The 21,523-nt window shown below is 39.0% G+C and overlaps 2 protein-coding genes across 4 annotated transcripts in view; both read right to left on the bottom strand.

The window, feature by feature from the left end:
* Positions 1-7,304: 7,304 nt before the first annotated feature.
* Positions 7,305-11,580, bottom strand: LOC127839648 (uncharacterized). The gene is made up of 3 exons (XM_052368064.1): positions 11,383-11,580; positions 9,165-9,411; positions 7,305-8,730 (listed from the first exon to the last, which is right to left on the bottom strand). Exons 1-3 carry the CDS (start codon positions 11,578-11,580, stop codon positions 7,361-7,363), a joined length of 1,815 nt encoding a protein of 604 aa, XP_052224024.1. The 3' UTR covers positions 7,305-7,360.
* Positions 11,581-16,978: 5,398 nt separating this feature from the next.
* Positions 16,979-21,523, bottom strand: part of LOC127841864 (E3 ubiquitin-protein ligase TRIM56-like) — an 11,306-nt gene continuing 6,761 nt past the window's right edge. For all 3 annotated transcript variants that reach the window (XM_052370997.1, XM_052370993.1, XM_052370998.1), the window contains 4 exons: positions 20,837-21,097; positions 20,397-20,528; positions 19,755-20,001; positions 16,979-19,329 (listed from right to left, as the gene is read on the bottom strand). In XM_052370997.1, coding sequence (XP_052226957.1) covers positions 17,960-19,329; positions 19,755-20,001; positions 20,397-20,528; positions 20,837-21,097 — 2,010 coding nt within the window. In that variant the 3' untranslated portion in view covers positions 16,979-17,959. The remainder of the gene's footprint in view (positions 19,330-19,754; positions 20,002-20,396; positions 20,529-20,836; positions 21,098-21,523) is intronic.

Here is a 21,523-nt window from a genome sequence, read left to right as displayed (position 1 = left end):
CTTGTTACCCCCCGTTCACACATAGACGCCGCTTCTACTACGATCAAAGTGTGGCCGAAAACGTGGCCGATCGTGACAAATCGCAGGAGAAACGTAGTGGAGTCTTCATAAGCGCAGTATGATCGCGGTAGAGTCTTCATGATCGGAGAACTCTACGCTCTCGCCACGCTTATTTTGAACATGCTCAAAACAAGCGTAGCGGGATCGTGGCCAACAAGAATCGTTGTTAAGTCGTAAAAAGAGCGTAGTAGAAGCGCTGTAATCATACAGGCAACGTGGAAGCATCGTATAGAGATCTTCATGATCGTAGTAAAAGCGCAGTAAAAGCTCTGCGTAGCGTCATAGTATGATTTTGAATGTCGCGACAGTAAACGCAGTAAGCGTTTGACGTAGGGGCATCGTAGAACGGTCGAAATGAAGACCATAATTTGCCAAATTGCTCGATTTAGACTCCGATCGGACACGATCCTTTTTTTCAGATCGTGGCTTGATCGGGATAATCGTCGTTAAGTCGCAGCTATGTGTGAACGGGGGGTAAGCGTAATTTCATATTTTTCTCAACTTCAAGAGGAGATGATTCTGAACTTATTCTTACGTTGCTCATTTACGAAAGGGGTTGATTACTCATTGATATGAAAAAACTGTAAAAGTTTAAATGTGTTTACGACCCCCACCCCCACCCCACCCCCTCACACATATATTTCATAGGCATCATAAAAACAAAAAATGGCTACAATGAAACAGCATATTTATTTAAACTAAAATGTCTGCATCAAAACAAAAAGTTAACATAGAACACAAATAAAATAATTTGATTCTACTGGGTGTCGAACCATGGGCCTCTCACATGTGAAGTGAGCGTGTAACTACTACACTACGGAACCGCTTGAAAAATCCCCTTATAACTAAGATATTTATAAGCTAATAATAGTCGGTTTAAATGTAAACCCGGAAGTTTAAACGCTGGATAGTGAGCGGGGTTAAAGGTCCATACCAAAGGGTCCATACCACTGGCAAGATACGGGTCAGGCCTGCGGCCTTCTATATGTGATTCTTAAAAAAACCTGTAGGAGGACTTGATAGTAATGAGACTGGGGTGCTGTGATGGTGCTCCTCATTGATAAGCGGCTGCTTCCTTTATCAAGTCTCATTATTACAATTAATAATACGTGTCGCGCGTTGCGCTCTATAGCGCCTTTATTAGTAACTAGGTGGTTGCTAGGATAGTGGAACAAAGAAGTTTTGTTTTTATACAAAACCAGAAAGTTTCACCGGTTCGCGTATTTGCCCAGTCCCTGTGATATTTTATTATTGCCCAATCCCTGAGATCAGTTATTAATTATAACAATTAGCTTTGCATTATTGGCAATAAATGTTGTAGTAAATGTAATAAGCACAAATGCAGTACTTATTTACACTAATTTACACAAAAATCACCACTATGCAAGATATTCTGACAACAAAAATATATACATTGATCCGTAAAATAACTTCTCCTCCCATAAGCGAAAACAAACGTATTACATACTACCGGTAGTCGCCGCACTACAGTGCGACGCCAATGATGTTACTTCGAGTGGCAAAGTATATAGTTTTCTTATTCTCTTTAATAACTATGAGATAGGAGCGGTTCATATGTTTTCCTTGTCCGGTAACATCTTTTATTTGCAAGTCATTATCGTATAAAACAGAATGCTCCTTGAACACACATATTTGGCACATGGAAGTGCGTTTGTTGCCAACTTCAAGAATTCACTATTGTTTTGAATGTTACAACGGTAATCATATTCTTGTATAATCCGTTACCGTTTCGAGTATAAGCGGGTGTAACGTCTTTCGCCTCCGGTAATATCAGTTTTGGTTAAGCAGCTTATCATTACAGACAGTGCAGCGCAAAAGTGACACGCTTCTTGCTTCTCGGCTTTTTTTATAGAACTCTTATAATCAATTTTTATCAGGTGAATACAATTGAAACTGTAAATGACATCAACTTGAGACTTTCTCGGTATATATGTTTTCAGCCGTCTTTATCAAAATAGTAAACGATTCAGCGGTTAAGAAATTATCGACTGACCTATACAGGATACCTTGTACCTACATGGTACTTACAGCATTTACCTCGTCATTAAAATACATATTTATTTATTTATTTTACTTTTTTAAAGCTGAAGAACATTGTCATTAACCCATTTATGCCTAGCGTCTAGAAAAAAAGGCCTTGGCGAACAGCGTAGCCTCATGCAGATGCACGCATTATGCGGCGTCTCATCAGGGTCTGCGCTGTTTGCTTAAAGGAATTTCTGTAAGAAATATTCTAAATATAGATATAGATATATTAGACATCCTTAATTTTGGAAATAAATTGATCCAATCTAGAAGGATGGGAAATTCCAGTAGGCATAACTGGGTTAATAGTGTTATACTATGTGTGTGTTATGCTCAGTTCGTAGAAAATTAAAAAAATAATATCAACGTCCGCAGTGCTCGTGAGCTATTTAAATGCCTTTTTATTCTCAGACAGTTCTTTAATTTAAATTTCAGGTTTGAAATGGATGTATCGTTTGATAAAAACATCTAACACAATAGTAATATATTTATTTCAAATAAAACTTCATGTAATCAGCAACAACAAAACAAGCTCGAGTAAATTGGGTGAACAGATAGCACTTTATAAACTGCATTTTAATATTTTCATAACATTATTTAATTCAATTTCTTCTTGACCGTTTGCTAGGTTGTTCGCAAGTCATCCTGTCGTAAAAATTAATAAATCCCGCGAGATTGTCTTTGTTAACACGAGATAAAAAATCTTTCATAGATTCATCATTTCCTAACGCACTGTCAATGTCATTCGCGGAGTTACGCTTGGTGGGAGCGCTGAAGCCGTACGTGTCTTCCTGGACCGTAACCCGATACCTAGACAGACGGGTGTACTGTGCTTCACCTCGGTGTTCAGCTTTGATGGCGTATTTCCGTTGTTCCATGTCCATCGTTGTTTCGCCCACGAACGGGCGTCGTTTCCAGTTTTGTGTGCACGATTTTTTCACGAGCGATTCGAGTCCGGAGTCATGAGAACATGTGCGCTGCTCATGAATGGGGCGCTGAGCAGGCGGCCTGTAAAGGTCTCCCTCGGAACAACTTTTCTGAAGACGCGATGATATCTCCCAGAAACATACGTCACTTGTTGCGTCACTTGTTGTTGAAGTGTTTGTTTGAGGTATAACAGTGCTTATTTTTCTGGCCACTATTGTTTTATCTGCTTTGAACGACGGTGTGCGGGGTCTTCTCATTTGTACGCGCATTTTCATCGCCGCTATTTCTGAGCCTTGTTTTGGCGTTGAACACTGTGGACCAGAAGCGGTATCAACATGCTTACTGAGACAGCTCAAGACTTGAAAATTCTTGACCTTGTTTGGCGCCAGACGCCTCTCTTCGAATGACGACTCCAGCAACGACGCGGACAATGTAGACGATAACGACGTCATTGAAACATACCCAGATGTGTTATCTTCTATTTTATACGGAGCCATGCTAGGTCTGAGACTGATAAATATTATATAAGTTATTTATCAACGAAATTCAAAACCAAACATGATCAGGTTTCTGATTGCGTTCGTTTAAATACATGGGACGTGTCATTGAATGTTCACTTATTAATTCGACACGCTAGCATCTGTGATGAGCGTGTAGTCATAATGTGTTTGACATCGTTTAAACATGTGAATGTGGCTAAAGGTGTGACAATCATCGGTAAGATAGCTGACAGGCGATCACAGTTTAAGATTTGAAAAGTCACTGAACTAATCACTTATTTTTATAATTATTGAATTCATAGCTTCGCAATTGTATTAACATGTGAATTACAAAATATTATCGTTTAAATGTAAAACATGTAGCTTTTGTTGTTGCTTTTTTAAATCTCGGATCAACCGAATGACACAATTAAGTGAAATTATATGATTTTTTTCTTGAAAATCAGCAATGTGAAATATGGGTTGAACAATTTTTTAATGACCACAAACCGTTTGATATTTTAAGTTATTAAAAAAATAACAAACCCTTTATTATTCCAAATGCATTTCCGTGTAGGCGTATTGATATATTCGTTGCAATATTCATTAAACTATTCATATATTTCTTGTCCATGTTTTTACGATTTGAATGTTTTAGATTTTATAATGTAAATTTCGCTACTCGTATGGTGAGAAATATAAAACATAAAGACTCCTGATATTTACTGAGGAAACGACGTCGAAACAAGTGCGTCACCCAGCGGGTACCGGCATGTGAACGCTCGGGCATTACCAAGTCTCACAGAATAGACAGACCTATATGTAGATTTTGCAAATGAGCGAATGCCTTAAATGAAATAAACACTATAAAAGAAAACAAAATTATGTTCTTAAAAGTATAGCTTCCCTTTATTTACCTGACATGGAACGTTATGCATAAATATAATTATCCAAGTACGATTGCATCGATAAATAGTTTTCGTAGACGAAGCGATATTAATCGTTAAGATACATGTATATTAGACTAAGGATACTGTTATGATCTCATTAAACTCGAGCGACGTGTACAAAAAAAGACTACGAATATAAGAAATCAAAGCGCTAAAGGCACTGAAGTTGTTCTCTATTGCATAATCTTAGACGCAACTCAGTTTTCAAAATTATGTTATAGCTTTTCATATCGCAAGTTTGAAATGAACACAACCCATTCAAACTTATAAAGAGTGTGTCTTAAAGCACAGGTAGAGATGTGTGTGCACTGTTTATCCTCATATTTTTGTTATAAAGATAACTTAGACAAAATAACAACAATATATCTTTCTTTCGCAATTGGTTGCTGCACTGGTAACCATCTTTAGAATTTTGGTTGCCTTGCAAAAGAATAACAAGAATAGAATCATGTACAGTTTGTGTTATGTGTATCTAATACTTGATCTATTTTCTTTAAATTATTGAGCAACAATTTTGCCGACATGACATACTTTTAATGCCTCATGTCTTGTTGTGAGCCGGAATTGAAACATTTCCTAGGCCTAATTGATCCACAGTCGCCTATTTGTATTCTATGTTTAATTGGATTGAGTTGTTCAAGCTTTGAAAAAGCTAGTTGCCCTGCTTTTTAGCCCAACTATAACTAACTTCTGAAATTGAGTTTCCTGGGCTTAAAATTACTGGCCACAAGCTAACAGGCAACCACTAAACCCGTAAGTTATTCATGATGAAAGATCTGACGGTGTATTGAACTCATTCAATTTGCAAGTCTGAAGACAATAAAGGGACATTTTCACGTTTTGGTGAACTGAAAAAAATAAACGATTTAATAATTTGGAGAGTTCTTTGGTTGTCTTTATATTTTTTCATACCACGAGGATTGCTTATAAAGGATAAAATACATCTCTCATTGTATAAGCACGGATAGCCGAGTGGTATATACGATAGACTTTTAATCCAGGGGTCAGTGGTTCGAGCCCAGCTAACGGTAACTTTTTTGTTTCTTCAATTTTATTCTTTTTTTTTTATGGAGCTTTTATGATCCAATGTTTACATTTATCAATATTAAGCATTTAATGACAAACTGTGAAAAGGTCCCTAGATGTTAACTTAAAATGACACAAGGTAAAAATTTAAAACTCATTGGTTGTTTATTTGATTTAAAAGTGATTTTGTTTATTTGCCTTGTCAGCGAGGATACTTTGAAGTTATTATCACTTTTATCTTTTTTAATATCATTAATAGAAAAGATAATTTAAGTTTCATTTTGGGAAAACATGGCTTAATGCATATGCATTAAATGTCATCTCAGTAGCAGAGACTATCTTTAAACGAAAAACACCATAAAATCAGAAAGTATCGTCCTTGATTAGCTTGTGCGCATTGCACAGACTAATCAGTGTGCACAGGCTAATCTGGGACACAACTTATTTGACATGTTTTAAGCCCTGTTTTTCCCTGAGAGCAGCCAATATGTACAGATTTCAATGACAAACTGGCCAATGTCGTCGCACAAGCTCATAAACACTATTGATTACATACACACACTCACTGTCTGCAGTGTACCAGTGGTGAAGTATAAACAGGCAGATGCGGTGGTTATCGTTCTTAGCGTAGTTAGGAGCAGACTGACTCGCAACGCATACCACTAACCTAAGTTGTCCGCAAGCGAGCAACTAAACATCCAAGCGTGAAATTCGTGCATATGGAGTTAATAAGTTTCAGGTCAATGTGATTCAGCTATAACATGATACTATATTTGATATATTATAAACAAACATTTCCTTAGACCTTATACGTCTCCTAAATAAACAACAAACACAACGATTTAAATTGAAAATACAGTTTGTATTTTGGTACCTATGCGTACGACCAGATGACACATTTATAACGTACGCAACAAAAAAATTTGAACAATTCACATATTGATATAGATTTCATAACTCACACATGAACTAACGCTCATATAGTTTACACAGAAAACAGACTATATTCCTGCAGAAAATAATTTTCATTAGAATACTTGTCCATATTTTATATCCAATAAAATATTTGGAAAATTAATATGTTCACTGGTCAGTTACGCAAAGCCGAATGGCTATTCCACGAGCAAAATTACCCGCCAATACAATACACTGAGCGACCCCTACCGGGGACTTTCGTATGCAATGGAAACTAATTTTCCTCTATTTCGCTGCGCTCAAACCAGGAAAATTATATTACACATGTTTTAATCATTCAATTATGTCTATTTAAACAAGCGGCAACCCAAATGCATAGTTGCACATGGCTTGGTGGACCGTTCATGTCTATATATCACTTATGAAAATTGAAAAGATTCGACACTTGTGCTGAGTTTTGTTAAAAATCACACGTGTTTTTCTGTCTTTATTCAGTATTTTCGTCACTTGTTATCTGGTTTATTTAAAAGACTGCACACTTGCATACACAAACCGAAAACGTTATGTCAAATTATAAAAGACATTAAACATTAAATTGAGATGAGCATTACTATTTTGACAAAATAAAACAACTGAACAACTATTAAAGGTCACAGCAAAGATATATTGTTCAAAATGTTGACAATCTTAAACTAGGACTTGGCGAGATTAAACAAAGTAATAATATATGTTTAAATCATGTTTATATACAAAGGCAATGTGTGTTTGGCTAGCTGATATAAAACGACCAAAATTTTACGATAATATTATCGTTAATATCCCGAAAAATAGATTGTCTAGAAGTTATGTTCCTCAACAAGCGTATACATTTCAAAAGAAGAACAATGCGCTAACTGCTCAGCATCGTCCGTGCTAAGACGTCACGTCACAGGACTACTGCGACCGACAAAGCGGTCTCTACCACGGCATTGTGAACACTTTGATCGTATTTCTTTCCACGTCAATGAGACTTATGTTGTACTGCGTAACGATCATCCGACCTGAGCCGGGCCCCAGTACCAGCTTGTGAGGGTTCGTGACGCCGTCAGTGATTACATCACCAAGGATCTCGCCGTCCGTGTTGATCATCAGAACGTTGTGGGACTTGTTGCCGGCCACAAACAGTCGGTTGCCATGTAGCGTGATCCCCTTCGGTATCTTCAGTCCGTCATAGCGGACTTCCCATAATTTCTCACCCTGCGTCGTCAGTACGATGACCGTCTTCTTAAAACGGTCCGTTACATACATGCAGCCGGCAGTGCGATCGAGTACCACGTACTCGGGAAAGAAGAAGATATTGTGTCCAACATTGTCCTTGCTGATAACTTTAAGTTCGCGACCGTCACGTGACATGAGCTTCACACTGGGTGGGGAGTCATAGCAACAGACGGCAAGCATGTAGTTGGAGTAGGAGATGCCCCAGCATTTTGCACCGGTTTGGATCGCTGCAAGAATGGTTATGTCGGTCTCGCGAACTTGCAACAAGAGAAATCGCTTTTCTCGCGGCAGAGTAACCGCGATCTCGCTTTGCGAAATTGCTGCTATATCGAAAGGTCGCGCGGACAGCACACGTTCACCAATCCAACGATACTCGCTTTCGTACAGCTTGATTTTCCTGTGAACCTGATCTGCTAGAACGATTCGGCCGTCATGAAGACACTCCGCCCCTGTGATGCAGCAGTTATCGCGGTCCTGTGCCGTTCTTACCTTAAAATATGCCTCTAGGCGACCTTGTGGGATATTACTACGGGTTTTACCTTGTGGAACAGGTGTTATCGAAGGAGAAGGCGGAAAGATCTTCAAATCTGGATTTACGGGATTTTTCTTTTTCCGCCTTTCCTTCTGGTTAAAACCGGTGCAGTTTGAATCGTCTAGAGAATCTGGCTTTTCAACTACCGGATCTTCCGGAATCAGAATGGTATCAGCGCGCACTGTGTATGGAGGAGGTATACGAACATCTTGGTGTGACAATGAAAACTTCCCCATTTCCTTCAGCGTTCCCAAAAACATCTGGAGGCTCATGTCGGGCGAGAAGGCCAAAATGACGTCTTTGAGGTGCCTTGAGACCTCCTTCAGGCTCCGCTCGCAGTAATGCGCCTCACGCTTCGCTTTGTTGTACGTAATGAGGACGTCCGCGTCCGTGCCGTGAGTCATGGAGTTTTGCAGGACAACTGTCGCGTTCTTTGTGGTGTTCACGATTTCCTGTGTCCGTTCCACCTCTCGCTGGAAATGCACGAGTTCGCCCTTCCTCAGATCCTCTAGCTGCACGAGTGCACGTTCCTCTTGAGCTGCAAAACGACCCAACCTTCTTATGAGTCGTGTTCTGAGAAAACTGGGCATTATGCATGTGTGCAGTGTCGTCCCAGATTAGCCTGTGCAGTCCGCACAGGCTGATCAGGGACGACACTTTCCGCTTTTACTACACTTTTCGTTAAAATGAAGTCTCATCTTAGCAAAAATCCAATTTAGGCGGAAAGTGTCGTCCCTGATAAGCCTGTGCCAACTACACAGACTAATCTCGGACGACACTTTACGCACATGCATTATGCCCAGTTTTCTCAGAACACGGCTTATATTATTACGACACAGAAATAAGTTTCCATAGACGTTAGTATGTGGTAGAGCTTGAGGTTCTTATAAAATGAATGTAACATTTGCATAGAACAGATCAAGATGACTTGATCATAGTATTGCTTGCTTATTAAGACTAAGTTAATCCTACCAGTAAGAATATCATTGATCTGCTGCCGGATGCTGGATATCTGCCTCTTCACGTTGTTTGCGGCGTCATCAAGTGTTTGTATGGTGTGGTTACGGTTCTCGAGGATGCGTGTACCCCATATGGTCTGGTGTCCCAGCTTCTCCATGACGCCCTTTGCCTCGTCCCGCTGCTTGCTGGCCGCCTCGTGCGAGCTGATGATACTTGTACACATCCTATGAAATCCGGTAGCACACGTCGAGCATATCACCTGGGAGAAAAAATAAGGTGTGCACAAAATAAACCCATTTATGCCTAGTGGACTCTCCCATTCTTCTAAATTGAATCAATTTAGTTCCAAAATTATGGTTCTCTAGTAAATTTATTTCTATATTTAGAATATTTCTTACAGAAATTCCTTTAAGCAAACAGCGCAGACCCTGATGAGACGCCGCATCATACCACTGGCAAGATACGGGTCAGGCCTGCGGCCTTCTATATGTGGTTCTTAAAAAAACCTGTAAGAGGACTTGATAGTAATGAGACTGGGGTGCTGTGATGGTGCTCCTCATTGATAAGCGGCAGCTTCCTTTATCAAGACTCATTATTACAATTAATAATACGTGTCGCGCTTCGCGCTCTATAGCGCCTTCATTAGTAACTAGGTGGTTGCTAGGATAGTGGAACAAAGAAGTTTTGTTTTTATACAAAACCAGAAAGTTTCACCGGTACGCGTATTTTCCCAGTCTCTGTGATCTTTTATTATTGCCCAACCTCTGTGATCAGTTATTAATTGAAACAATTAGCTTTGCATTATTGGCAATTAATGTTGTAGTAAATGTAATAAGCACAAATGCAGTACTTATTTACACTAATTTACACAAAAATCACCACTATGCAAGATATTCTGACAACAAACATATAAACATTTATCCGTAAAATAACTTCTCCTCCCATAAGCGAAAACAAACGTATTACATACTAGTCGCCGCACTACAGTGCGACGCCAATGACGTTACTTCGAGTGGCAAAGTATATAGTTTTCTTATTCTCTTTAATAACTATGAGATAGGAGCGGTTCATATGTTTTCATTGTCCGGTAACATCTTTTATTTGCAAGTCATTATCGTATAAACAAGAATGCTCATTGAACACACATATTTGGCACATGTAAGTGCGTTTGTTGCCAACTTAAAGAATTCACTTATTGTTTTGAATGTTACAACGGCAATCATATTCTTGTATAATCCGTTATCGTTTCGAGTATAAGCGGGTGTAACGTATTTCGCCTCCGGTACTATCAGTTTTGGTTAAGCAGCTTATCATTACAGACAGTGCAGCGCAAAAGTAAAACGCTTCTTTCTTCTCGGCTTTTTTTTATAACTCGTATAATCAATTTTTATCAGGTGAATAAAATTGAAACTGTAAATGACATCAACTTGAGACTTTCTCGGTAGATATGTTTTCAGCCGTCTTTATCAAAATAGTGAACGATTCAGCGGTTAAGAAATTATCGACTGACCTATACAGGATACCTTGTACCTACATGGTACTTACAGCATTTACCTCGTCATTAAAATACATATTTATTTTACTTTTTTAAGCTGAAGAACATTGCCATTATCCCATTTATGCCTAGCGTTTAGAAAAAAAGGCCTTGGCGAACGGCGTAGACCCATGCAGATGCACGCATTATGCGGCGTCTCATCAGGGTCTGCGCTGTTTGCTTAAAGGAATTTCTGTAAGAAATATTCTAAATATAGATATAGATATACTAGACATCCTTAATTTTGGAAATAAATTGATCCAATCTAGAAGGGTGGGAAATTCCACTAGGCATAAATGGGTTAATAGTGTTATACTATGTGTGTGTTATGCTCAGTTCGTAGACAATTAAAAAAATAATATCAACGTCCGCAGTGCTCGTGAGCTATTTAAATGCCTTTTTATTCTCAGACAGTTCTTTAATTCAAATTTCAGGTTTGAAATGGATGTGTCGTTTGTTAAACATCTAACAAAATAGTAATATATTTATTTCAAATAAAACTTAATTTAATCAGCAACAACAAAACAAGCTCGAGTAGATTGGGTGAACAGATAGCACTTTATAAACTGCATTTAAATATTTTCATAACGATGACAAACATTATTTAATTCAATTTCTTCTTGACCGTTTGCTAGGTTGATCGCAAGTCATCCTGTCGTAAAAATTAAGGAATCCCGCGAGATTGTCTTTGTTAACACGAGATAAAAAATCTTTCATAGATTCATCATCATTTCCTAACGCACTGTCAATGTCACTCGCAAAGTTACGCTTGGTGGGAGCGCTGAAGCCGTACGTGTCTTCCTGGACCGTAACGCGATACCTCGACAGACGGGTGTACTGTGCTTCACCTCGGTGTTCAGCTTTGATGGCGTATTTCCGTTGTTCCATTTCCATCGTTGTTTCGCCCACGAACGGGCGTCTTTTCCAGTTTTGTGTGCACGATTTTTTCACGAGCGATTCGAGTCCGGAGTCATGAGAACATGTGCGCTGCTCATGAATGGGGCGCTGAGCAGGCGGCCTGTAAAGGTCTCCCTCGGAACAACTTTTCTGAAGACGCGATGATATCTCCCAGAAACATACGTCACTTGTTGCGTCACTAGTTGTTGAAGTGTTTGTTATAGGTATAGCAGTGCTTATTTTTCTGGCCACTATTGTTTTATCTGCTTTGAACGACGGTGTGCGGGCTCTTCTCATTCGTACGCGCATTTTCATCGCCGCTATTTCTGAGCCTTGTTTTGGCGTTGAACACTGTGGACCAGAAGCGGTATCAACATGCTTACTGAGACAGCTCAAGACTTGAAAATTCTTGACCTTGTTTGGCGCCAGACGCCTCTCTTCGAATGACGACTCCAGCAACGACGCGGACAATGTAGACGATAGAGACGTCATTGAAACATACCCAGATGTGTTATCTTCTATTTCATACGGAGCCATGCTAGGTCTGAGACTGATAAATATTATATAAGTTATTTATCAACGAAATTCAAAACCAAACATGATCAGGTTTCTGATTGCGTTCGTTTAAATACATGGGACGTGTCATTGAATGTTCACTTATTAATTCGACACGCTAGCAACTGTGATGAGCGTGTAGTCATAATGTGTTTGACATCGTTTAAACATGTGAATGTGGCTAAAGGTGTGACAATCATCGGTAAGATAGCTGACAGGCGATCACAGTTTAAGATTTGAAAAGTCACTGAACTAATCACTTATTTTTATAATTATTGAGTTCATAGCTTCGCAATTGTATTAACATGTGAATTACAAAATATTATCGTTTAAATGTAAAACATGTAGCTTTTGTTGTTGCTTTTTTAAATCTCGGATCAACCGAATGACACAATTAAGTGAAATTATATGATTTTTTTCTTGAAAATCAGCAATTTGTGTGAAATATGGGTTGAACAATTTTTTAATGACCACAAACCGTTTGATATTTTAAGTTATTAAAAAAATATCAAACCCTTTATTATTCCAAATGCATTTCCGTGTAGGCGTATTGATATATTCGTTGCAATATTCATTAAACTATTCATATATTTCTTGTCCATGTTTTTACGATTTGAATGTTTTAGATTTTATAATGTAAATTTCGCTACTCGTATGGTGAGAAATATAAAACATAAAGACTCCTGATATTTACTGAGGAAACGACGTCGAAACAAGTGCGTCACCCAGCGGGTACCGGCATGTGAACGCTCGGGCATTACCAAGTCTCACAGAATAGACAGACATATATGTAGATTTTGCAAATGAGCGAATGCCTTAAATGAAATAAACACTATAAAAGAAAACAAAATTATGTTCTTAAATGCATAGCTTCCCTTTATTTACCTGACATGGAACGTTATGCATAAATATAATTATTCAAGTACGATTACATCGATAAATAGTTTTCGTAGACGAAGCGATATTAATCGTTAAGATACATGTATATTAGACTAAGGATACTGTTATGATCTCATTAAACTCGAGCAACGTGTACAAAAAAAGACTACGATTATAAGAAATCAAAGCGCTAAAGGCCCTGAAATTGTTCTCTTTTGCATAATCTTAGACGCAACTCAGTATTCAAAATTATGTTATAGCTTTTCATATCGCAAGTTTGAAATGAACACAACCCATTCAAACTTATAAAGAGTGTGTCTTAAAGCACAGGTCGAGATGTGTGTGCACTGTTTATCCTCATATTTTTGTTATAAAGATAACTTAGACAAAATAACATTATATCTTTTTTTCGCAATTGGTTGCTGCACTGGCAACCATCTTTAGAATTTTGGTTGCCTAGCAAAAGAATAACAAGCATAGAATCATGTACAGGTTGTGTTATGTGTATCTAATACTTGATCTATTTTCTTTAAATTATTGAGCAACAATTTTGCCGACATGACAGACATGTAATGCCTCATGTCTTGTTGTGAGCCGGAATTGAAACATTTCCTAGGCTTAATTGATCCACAGTCGCCATTTTGTATTCTATGTTTAATTGGATTGAGTTGTTCAAGATTTGCTTTTTAGCCCAACTATAACTAACTTCTGAAATTGAGTTTCCTGGGCTTAAAATTACTGGCCACAAGCTAACAGGCAACCACTAAACATGCAAGTTATTCATGATGAAAGATCTGACGGTGTATTGAACTCATTCAATTTGCAAGTCTGAAGACAATAAAGGGACATTTTCACGTTTTGGTAAATTGAAAAAAATAAACGATTTAATAATTTGGAGAGTTCTTTGGTTGTCGTTATATATTTTCATACCACGAGGATTGCTTATAAAGGATAAAATACATCTCTCATTGTATAAGCACGGATAGCCGAGTGGTCTAAGCGATAGACTTTTAATCCAGGGGTCAGTGGTTCGAGCCCAGTTAACGGTAACTTTTTTGTTTCTTCATTTTTTTTAATGGGGCTTTTATGATCCAATGTTTACATTTATCAATATTAAGCATTTAATGACAAACTGTGAAAAGGTCCCTTTTAGAGCAAGTAAGTAAGTAAGTAAGTAAATAGTTTATTATAGTGACATGTGCATTTCGTATGGTATAAACAATAATATATACATATAAAAAAGCACCCGGCCCATTGGACCTATAAGTCACCTTAGCTGTTAAGCTCAATCTACACGTAAAGCATATATATACAGTTCTATGTCATAACAAGTGATGTACGAGTGGGACTGAGAAAGCAGATAGCATATATACAGCAAATATATACAGCTTCAAGTGGTCCCGATTATGTCGTCAATGTTTTAAATATTATAGTTATTCATAGCAAAAGCAGCATAAAACAATTGGGTATACTGTAATATCAAAAAGCTAATATACTTTTATCAATAAGAGTTACAGCACTGATACAGATTCAAATTTACAGTGGATACATTACGGACTGCCTGAGCAAATATGCTTTAACAATGAACTTTGCAGTCTTCCTGGGGTATACCTTTAATATATGACAAAACCTTTGTTCTGGGTTAAGATGGATAAAGTCGTGAAGAGAATATCACCAAACACGTCAGTCCTGATATTGTTATATAAATCACATACAAGTAAAAAATGTTTCTCATCCTCTACGGTCGTTAGATCACAAAATCTACATGTTCGATTATCAAATGGTTCACCAGCGTATCTTCCTGTCTCTATTCTCAGTGGTAATATTCCCGATCTAAACTGACATAGTAATGAGCGTTCATGTTTTGAGAGGTTCATCCTCACAAAGTCTTCACACTTAAATTCCGATTTTAATGTTGCGGATGTTCTCAGTTTTGGCATGTTCAACACGTCTTGTGACCATTTGGCTATATAATGTTGGGTCATCAAAGATTTTGCTGCATCCAGATCGATACATGATTTAGCGTGAAACCGATCGATAATCCCTAACGTTGATACTATCTGCTTAACGTCGCTTGACCAATTATTCACACATTTGGTATAATCAAAATTAAACACTTTTTTGGTGAGTCTATTGTCATCCATTTTAATTAGCCTATTCCAGAACCTGAGGACACATACCCATCTTCCATACAAGGTTGGTTTCCAGCAAGCGTCTCCATAAAGTGCCGGTAGTGGGGTAAATCTATGCACGCCCATGAACTATCTTAATGCTCGGTTGTGTACATTGTCAAGTGATTGATATGTCTTAGAGCCCCACACCGAAGCACTATATTCAAGAATTGGTGTAATACATGCGGTGTATAGTTTTTCAAATGATTGGAACCGGAAGTGTTTCATTTTATGAATCTTGCTAATTAAGCTTCCAAGCGCCCGACCTGCACCCTTTGCCAACGCCTCGCAGTTCGCACTAAAGTCGTTTCGTTCATCGAAAATCACTCCAAGGTATCGGTACTGCGCTACTGTTTCCAGGATGTTTTCACCAACTCGGAATTCCTTATCCGTCCGCGATGTTCTGCCCCGCCGGAAGTGAACGGTTTTCGACTTATTGGTGTTAATTATCACGCGCCAACGTTTGCACCAGTCGTGGAGGGTATTAAGCATGATTTGTAACTTTTCCTCGTTGTCTGAAACTAGCACAATATCGTCCGCATACATAAGAATGGACACGTTTGCATCTCCCATTGAAATACCTAGGTCAAGGTCATTGATTTCTTTCACAAGGTCATTAGCAAAGATAGCGAACAAAGTCGGCGATAAACAACACCCCTGTTTGACCCCTGTATCGCAGCTGAACCAGTCTGTTAATTTATTATTTATACGTATACACGATGTGGCACTTGTGTAGATATTTCGTATGGAGTTATAGACCTTTCCATCAATGCTATGTAGCAGCAATTTGTAGAGCAGCATATCGCGGTCTATAAAATCGAAGCATTTTTTTAAGTCAATAAAAGAAGCAAATACAGAGTTATTGTTCCTTATAATGCTGTTCAAAGTGTAAATGTGGTCTTCGCAAGATCTCCCAGCCCGGAATCCATTCTGCTCGTCCGCTAATATATCATCGTTATCCAGATATGTTGTAATTCTTTTGTTCAAGAAAGCACTATAAAGTTAGATGTTAACTAAAAATGACACAAGGTAAGAATTTAGAACTCATTGGTTGTTTATTTGATTTTAAAGTGATTTTGTTTATTTGCCTTGTCAGCAAGGTTACTTTGAAGTTATTATCACTTTTATCTTTTTTTAATATCATTAATAGAAAAGATAATTTAAGTTTCATTTTGGGAAAACAGGGCTTAATGCATATGCATTAAATATCATCTCAGTAGCAGAGACTATCTTTAAACGAAAAACACCATAAAACCAGAAAGTATCGTCCTTGATTAGCTTGTGCGCATTGCACAGAATAATCAATGTGCACAGGCTAATCTGGGACACCACTTATTTGACATGTCTTAAGCCCCGTTTTCCCGGAGAGTAGCCAATGTGTACAGATTTCAATGACAAACTGGCCAATGTCGTCGAACAAGCTGTTAAACACTATTGATTACATACACACACTCACTGTCTGCAGTGTACCAGTGGTGAAGTATAAACAGGCAGATGCGGTGGTTATCGTTCTTAGCGTAGTTAGGAGCAGACTGACTTGCAACGCATACCACTAACCTTAGTTGTCCGCAAGCGAACAACCAAACATCCAAGCGTGAAATTTATGCATATGGAGTAAATAAGTTTCAGGTCAATGTGATTGAGCTATAACATGATACTATAGTTGATATATTATAAACAAACATTTCCTTAGACCTTATACGTCTCCTAAATAAACAACAAACACAACGATTTAAATTGAAAATACAGTTTGTATTTTGGTACCTATGCGTACGACCAGATGACACATTTATAACGTACGACAACAAACAAATTTGAACAATTCACATATTGATATAGATTTCATAACTCATAAATGAACTAACGCTCATATAGTTTACACAGAAAACAGACTATATTCCTGCAGAAAATAATTTTCATTAGAATACTTGTCTATATTTTATATCCAATAAAATATTTGGAAAATTAACATGTTCACTGGTCAGTTACGCAAAGCCGAATGGCTATTCCACGAGCAAAATTACCCGCCAATACAATACACTGAGCGACCCCTACCGGGGACTTTCGTATGCAATGGAAAAATGTTTTCCTCTATTTCGCTGCGCTCAAACCAGGAAAATTATATTACACCTGTTTTAATCATTCAATTATGTCTATTTAAACAAGCGGCAACCCAAATGCATAGTTGCACATGGCTGGGTGGACCGTTCATGTCTATATATCACTTATGTAAATTGAAAAGATTCGGCACTTGTGCTGAGTTTTGTTAAAAATTACACGTGTTTTTCTGTCTTTGTTCAGTATTTTCGTCACTTGTTATCTGTTTTTTTTTAAAAGACTGCACACTTGCATACACGAACCGAAAACGTTATGTCAAATTATAAAAGACATTAAACATTTAATGGAGATGAGCATTTCTATTTTGACAAAATAAAACAACTGAACAACTATTAAAGGTCACAGCAAAGATATATTGTTCAAAATGTTGACAATCTTATACTAGGACTTGGCGAGATTAAACAAAGTAATAATACAATGTATATGTTTAAATCATGTTTATATACAAAGGCAATGTGTGTTTGGCTAGCTGATATAAAACGACCAAAATTTTACGATAATATTATCGTTAATATCCCGAAAAATAGATTGTCTAGAAGTTATGTTCCTCAACAAGCGTATACATTACAAAAGAAGAACAATGCGCTAACTGCTCAGCATCGTCCGTGCTAAGACGTCACGTCACAGGACTACTGCGACCGACAAAGCGGTCTCTACCACGGCATTGTGAACACTTTGATCGTATTTCTTTCCACGTCAATGAGACTTATGTTGTACTGCGTAACGATCATCCGACCTGAGCCGGGCCCCAGTACCAGCTTGTGAGGGTTCGAGACGCCGTCAGTGATGACGTCACCAAGGATCTCGCCGTCCGTGTTGATCATCAGAACGTTGTGGGACTTGTTGCCGGCCACAAACAGTCGGTTGCCATGTAGCGTGATCCCCTTCGGTATCTTCAGTCCGTCATAGCGGACTTCCCATAATTTCTCACCCTGCGTCGTCAGTGCGATGACCGTCTTCTTATAACGGTCCGTTACATACATGCAGCCGGCAGTGCGATCGAGTACCACGTACTCGGGAAAGAAGAAGATATTGTGTCCAACATTGTCCTTGCTGATAACTTTAAGTTCGCGACCGTCACGTGACATGAGCTTCACACTGGGTGGGGAGTCATAGCAACAGACGGCAAGCATGTAGTTGGAGTAGGAGATGCCCCAGCACTTTGCACCGGTTTGGATCGCTGCAAGAATGGTTATGTCGGTCTCGCGAACTTGCAACAAGAGAAATCGCTTTTCTCGCGGCAGAGTAACCGCGATCTCGCTTTGCGAAATTGCTGCTATATCGAAAGGTCGCGCGGACAGCACACGTTCCCCAATCCAACGATACTCGCGGTCGTACAGCTTGATTTTCCTGTGAACCTGATCGGCTAGAACGATTCGGCCGTCATGAAGACATTCCGCCCCTGTGATGCAACAGTTATCGCGGTCCTGTGCCGTTCTTACCTTGAAATATGCCTCCAGGCGACCTTGTGGGATATTACTACGGGTTTTACCTTGTGGAACAGGTGTTATCGAAGGAGAAGGCGGAAAGATCTTCAAATCTGGATTTACGGGATTTTTCTTTTTCCGCCTTTCCTTCTGGTTAAAACCGGTGGAGTTTGAATCGTCTAGAGAATCTGGCTTTTCAACTACCGGATCTTCCGGAATCAGAATGGTATCAGCGCGCACTGTGTATGGAGGAGGTATACGAACATCTTGGTGTGACAATGAAAACTTCCCCATTTCCTTCAGCGTTCCCAAAAACATCTGGAGGCTCTTGTCGGGCGAGAAGGCCAAAATGACGTCTTTGAGGTGCCTTGAGACCTCCTTCAGGCTCCGCTCGCAATAATGCGCCTCACGCTTCGCTTTGTTGTACGTAATGAGGACGTCCGCGTCCGTGCCGTGAGTCATGGAGTTTTGCAGGACAACTGTCGCGTTCTTTGTGGTGTTCACGATGTCCTGTGTCCGTTCCACCTCTCGCTGGAAATGCACGAGTTCGCCCTTCCTCAGATCCTCTAGCTGCACGAGTGCACGTTCCTCTTGAGCTGCAAAACGACCCAACCTTCTTATGAGTCGTGTTCTGAGAAAACTGGGCATAATGTATGTGCGTAGTGTCGTCCCAGATTAGCCTGTGCAGTCTAATCAGGGACGACACTTTCCGCTTTTACTACACGTTTCGTTAAAATGAAGTCTCATCTTAGCAAAAATCCAATTAAGACGGAAAGTGTCGTCCCTGATTAGCCTGTGCCAACTACACAGACTAATCTCGGACGACACTTTACGCACATGCATTATGCCCAGTTTTCTCAGAACACGGCTTATATTATTATGACACAGAAATAAGTTTCCATAGACGTTAGTATGTGGTAGAGCTTGAGGTTCTTATAAAATGAATGTAACATTTGCATAGAACAGATCAAGATGACTTGATCATAGTATTGCTTGCTTATTAAGACTAAGTTAATCCTACCAGTAAGAATATCATTGATCTGCTGCCGGATGCTGGATATCTGCCTCTTCACGTTGTTTGCGGCGTCATCAAGTGTTTGTATGGTGTGGTTACGGTTCTCGAGGATGCGTGTACCCCATATGGTCTGGTGTCCCAGCTTCTCCATGACGCCCTTTGCCTCGTCCCGCTGCTTGCTGGCCGCCTCGTGCGAGCTGATGATACTAGTACACATCCTATGAAAACCGGTAGCACACGTCGAGCATATCACCTGGGAGAAAAAATAAGGTGTGCACAAAATTAACCCATTTATGCCTAGTGGACTCTCCCATTCTTCTAAATTGAATCAATTTAGTTTCAAAATTATGGTTGTCTAGTAAATTTATTTCTATATTTAGAATATTTCTTACAGAAATTCCTTTAAGCAAACAGCGCAGACCCTGATGAGACGCCGCATCATGCGGCGTCTCATCTGGGTCTACGTTGTTTGCCAATGCCTTTTTTCTAGACGCTAGTCATAAATGGGTTAATGGCATAACAGTTGTGTCTGCAATATTCATATTTGTATGATGCATCTGGTAGGTGCAAGGCAACACACACCACATATTATTAGGATTAAAAAATATATGAACAAAAAAACCCGGAGGAAACCTCGCTGAAACAAACCTGGACATGATCCTCACAATAGAAGTCTAGGAACTTCCCGTCGTGCTCCTGACATGGCGTCCTGAGCAGTGTGCTTTTGATTGGCTGGAGCTTTATACTGGCGATGTCTACCAACGTGTGCGTTCGGGAGATCTGTCAGAATTCACAATATAGAAGCAAGAATAAAAATATGTGCGACAGAAATTCATACATTTGTGATTGAGTTAAATAAAGAGGACACTACTGAACGGACGGAATAATAAATACATTAAACATGTATAAATTGAATAAATTAACAAACCTAACGAACGAACACACGAACGAATGCGCGAATTAAAGACGAGCGAACGAATAATCGAATGTTATTATCAATCAATTTCCGAATTAAATAAGGCAAACAAATGAGCTATAATCCTTTTAATAAATGAAACAAACAGCACGGAAAAAATACATGGCCGTACTTTGAGACTGCTGTGGTGATTCTCACAGTCTTCACACATCGCCTCTCCACAGTTCTCACACCACGTGGTGGCCATGCTGGCCTCGCCGCGCTTGTCGCACGGGTCGCACTTCCGGCCCTCGCTGCGCAGACGCACCGCTTCTATGAGGCCCATGATGAACTGGTTCTGTGGCAAGGAGTCCGCCCAGGAACTGGGGCCTTGCAGGACATTCGGGGAGTCGACAAACTGGTGACATTTAGGGCACTCAAAACCCTTAGGGACCTGGAAATAGTAATTCCAATTTATATCTCTGTTAAAGCGGGTATATACGATCTTGTCAAATATTTATTAATTAATATAAAATGTGCAAAAAAACTTTTTATACATATATTTCAATATAAACTAAAATAAAAGTTTAGAAGAACATGTGTCGAAAAATGCTAAATAAGCCAGATATTAAATTCTGAAATCGAAAAGGGCTGTACAGCCAAATTCACCAGCATGTATATCATGCATGTACGATGTGAATCTCAATTTAGTTTAACGGTTCATTTGAAATTCCTGCAGTGATATTGATTCATACGACACACGAACATTTACTAAAAAGACGAATGCATAGGTATTGAAGGAAAATATGTACGAATTATCTTCGTCACAATCGGCTCCGGGCGCTAATATGTATTTGCTGCATTTTATGAAATTCTTCTT

Source organism: Dreissena polymorpha, chromosome 1 (genome assembly GCF_020536995.1).
Source record: "Dreissena polymorpha isolate Duluth1 chromosome 1, UMN_Dpol_1.0, whole genome shotgun sequence".
NCBI lineage: Eukaryota > Metazoa > Mollusca > Bivalvia > Myida > Dreissenidae > Dreissena > Dreissena polymorpha.
The sequence above is the reverse complement of the archived record's forward strand: the minus strand, read 5'-3'. Positions and strand labels throughout refer to the sequence as shown.

Excerpts from the sequence above, each read along its gene's own strand:
- LOC127839648 (XM_052368064.1), bottom strand. The coding sequence starts at position 11,580 with ATGGAAATGGAACAACGGAAATACGCCATCAAAGCTGAACACCGAGGT. Across the intron at positions 9,412-11,382 it reads TGAAAGATTTTTTATCTCGT|GTGATATGCTCGACGTGTGC; the intron begins GTTAACAAAGAC and ends TTTTTCTCCCAG. Across the intron at positions 8,731-9,164 it reads GATCAATGATATTCTTACTG|CTCAAGAGGAACGTGCACTC; the intron begins GTAGGATTAACT and ends GTCGTTTTGCAG.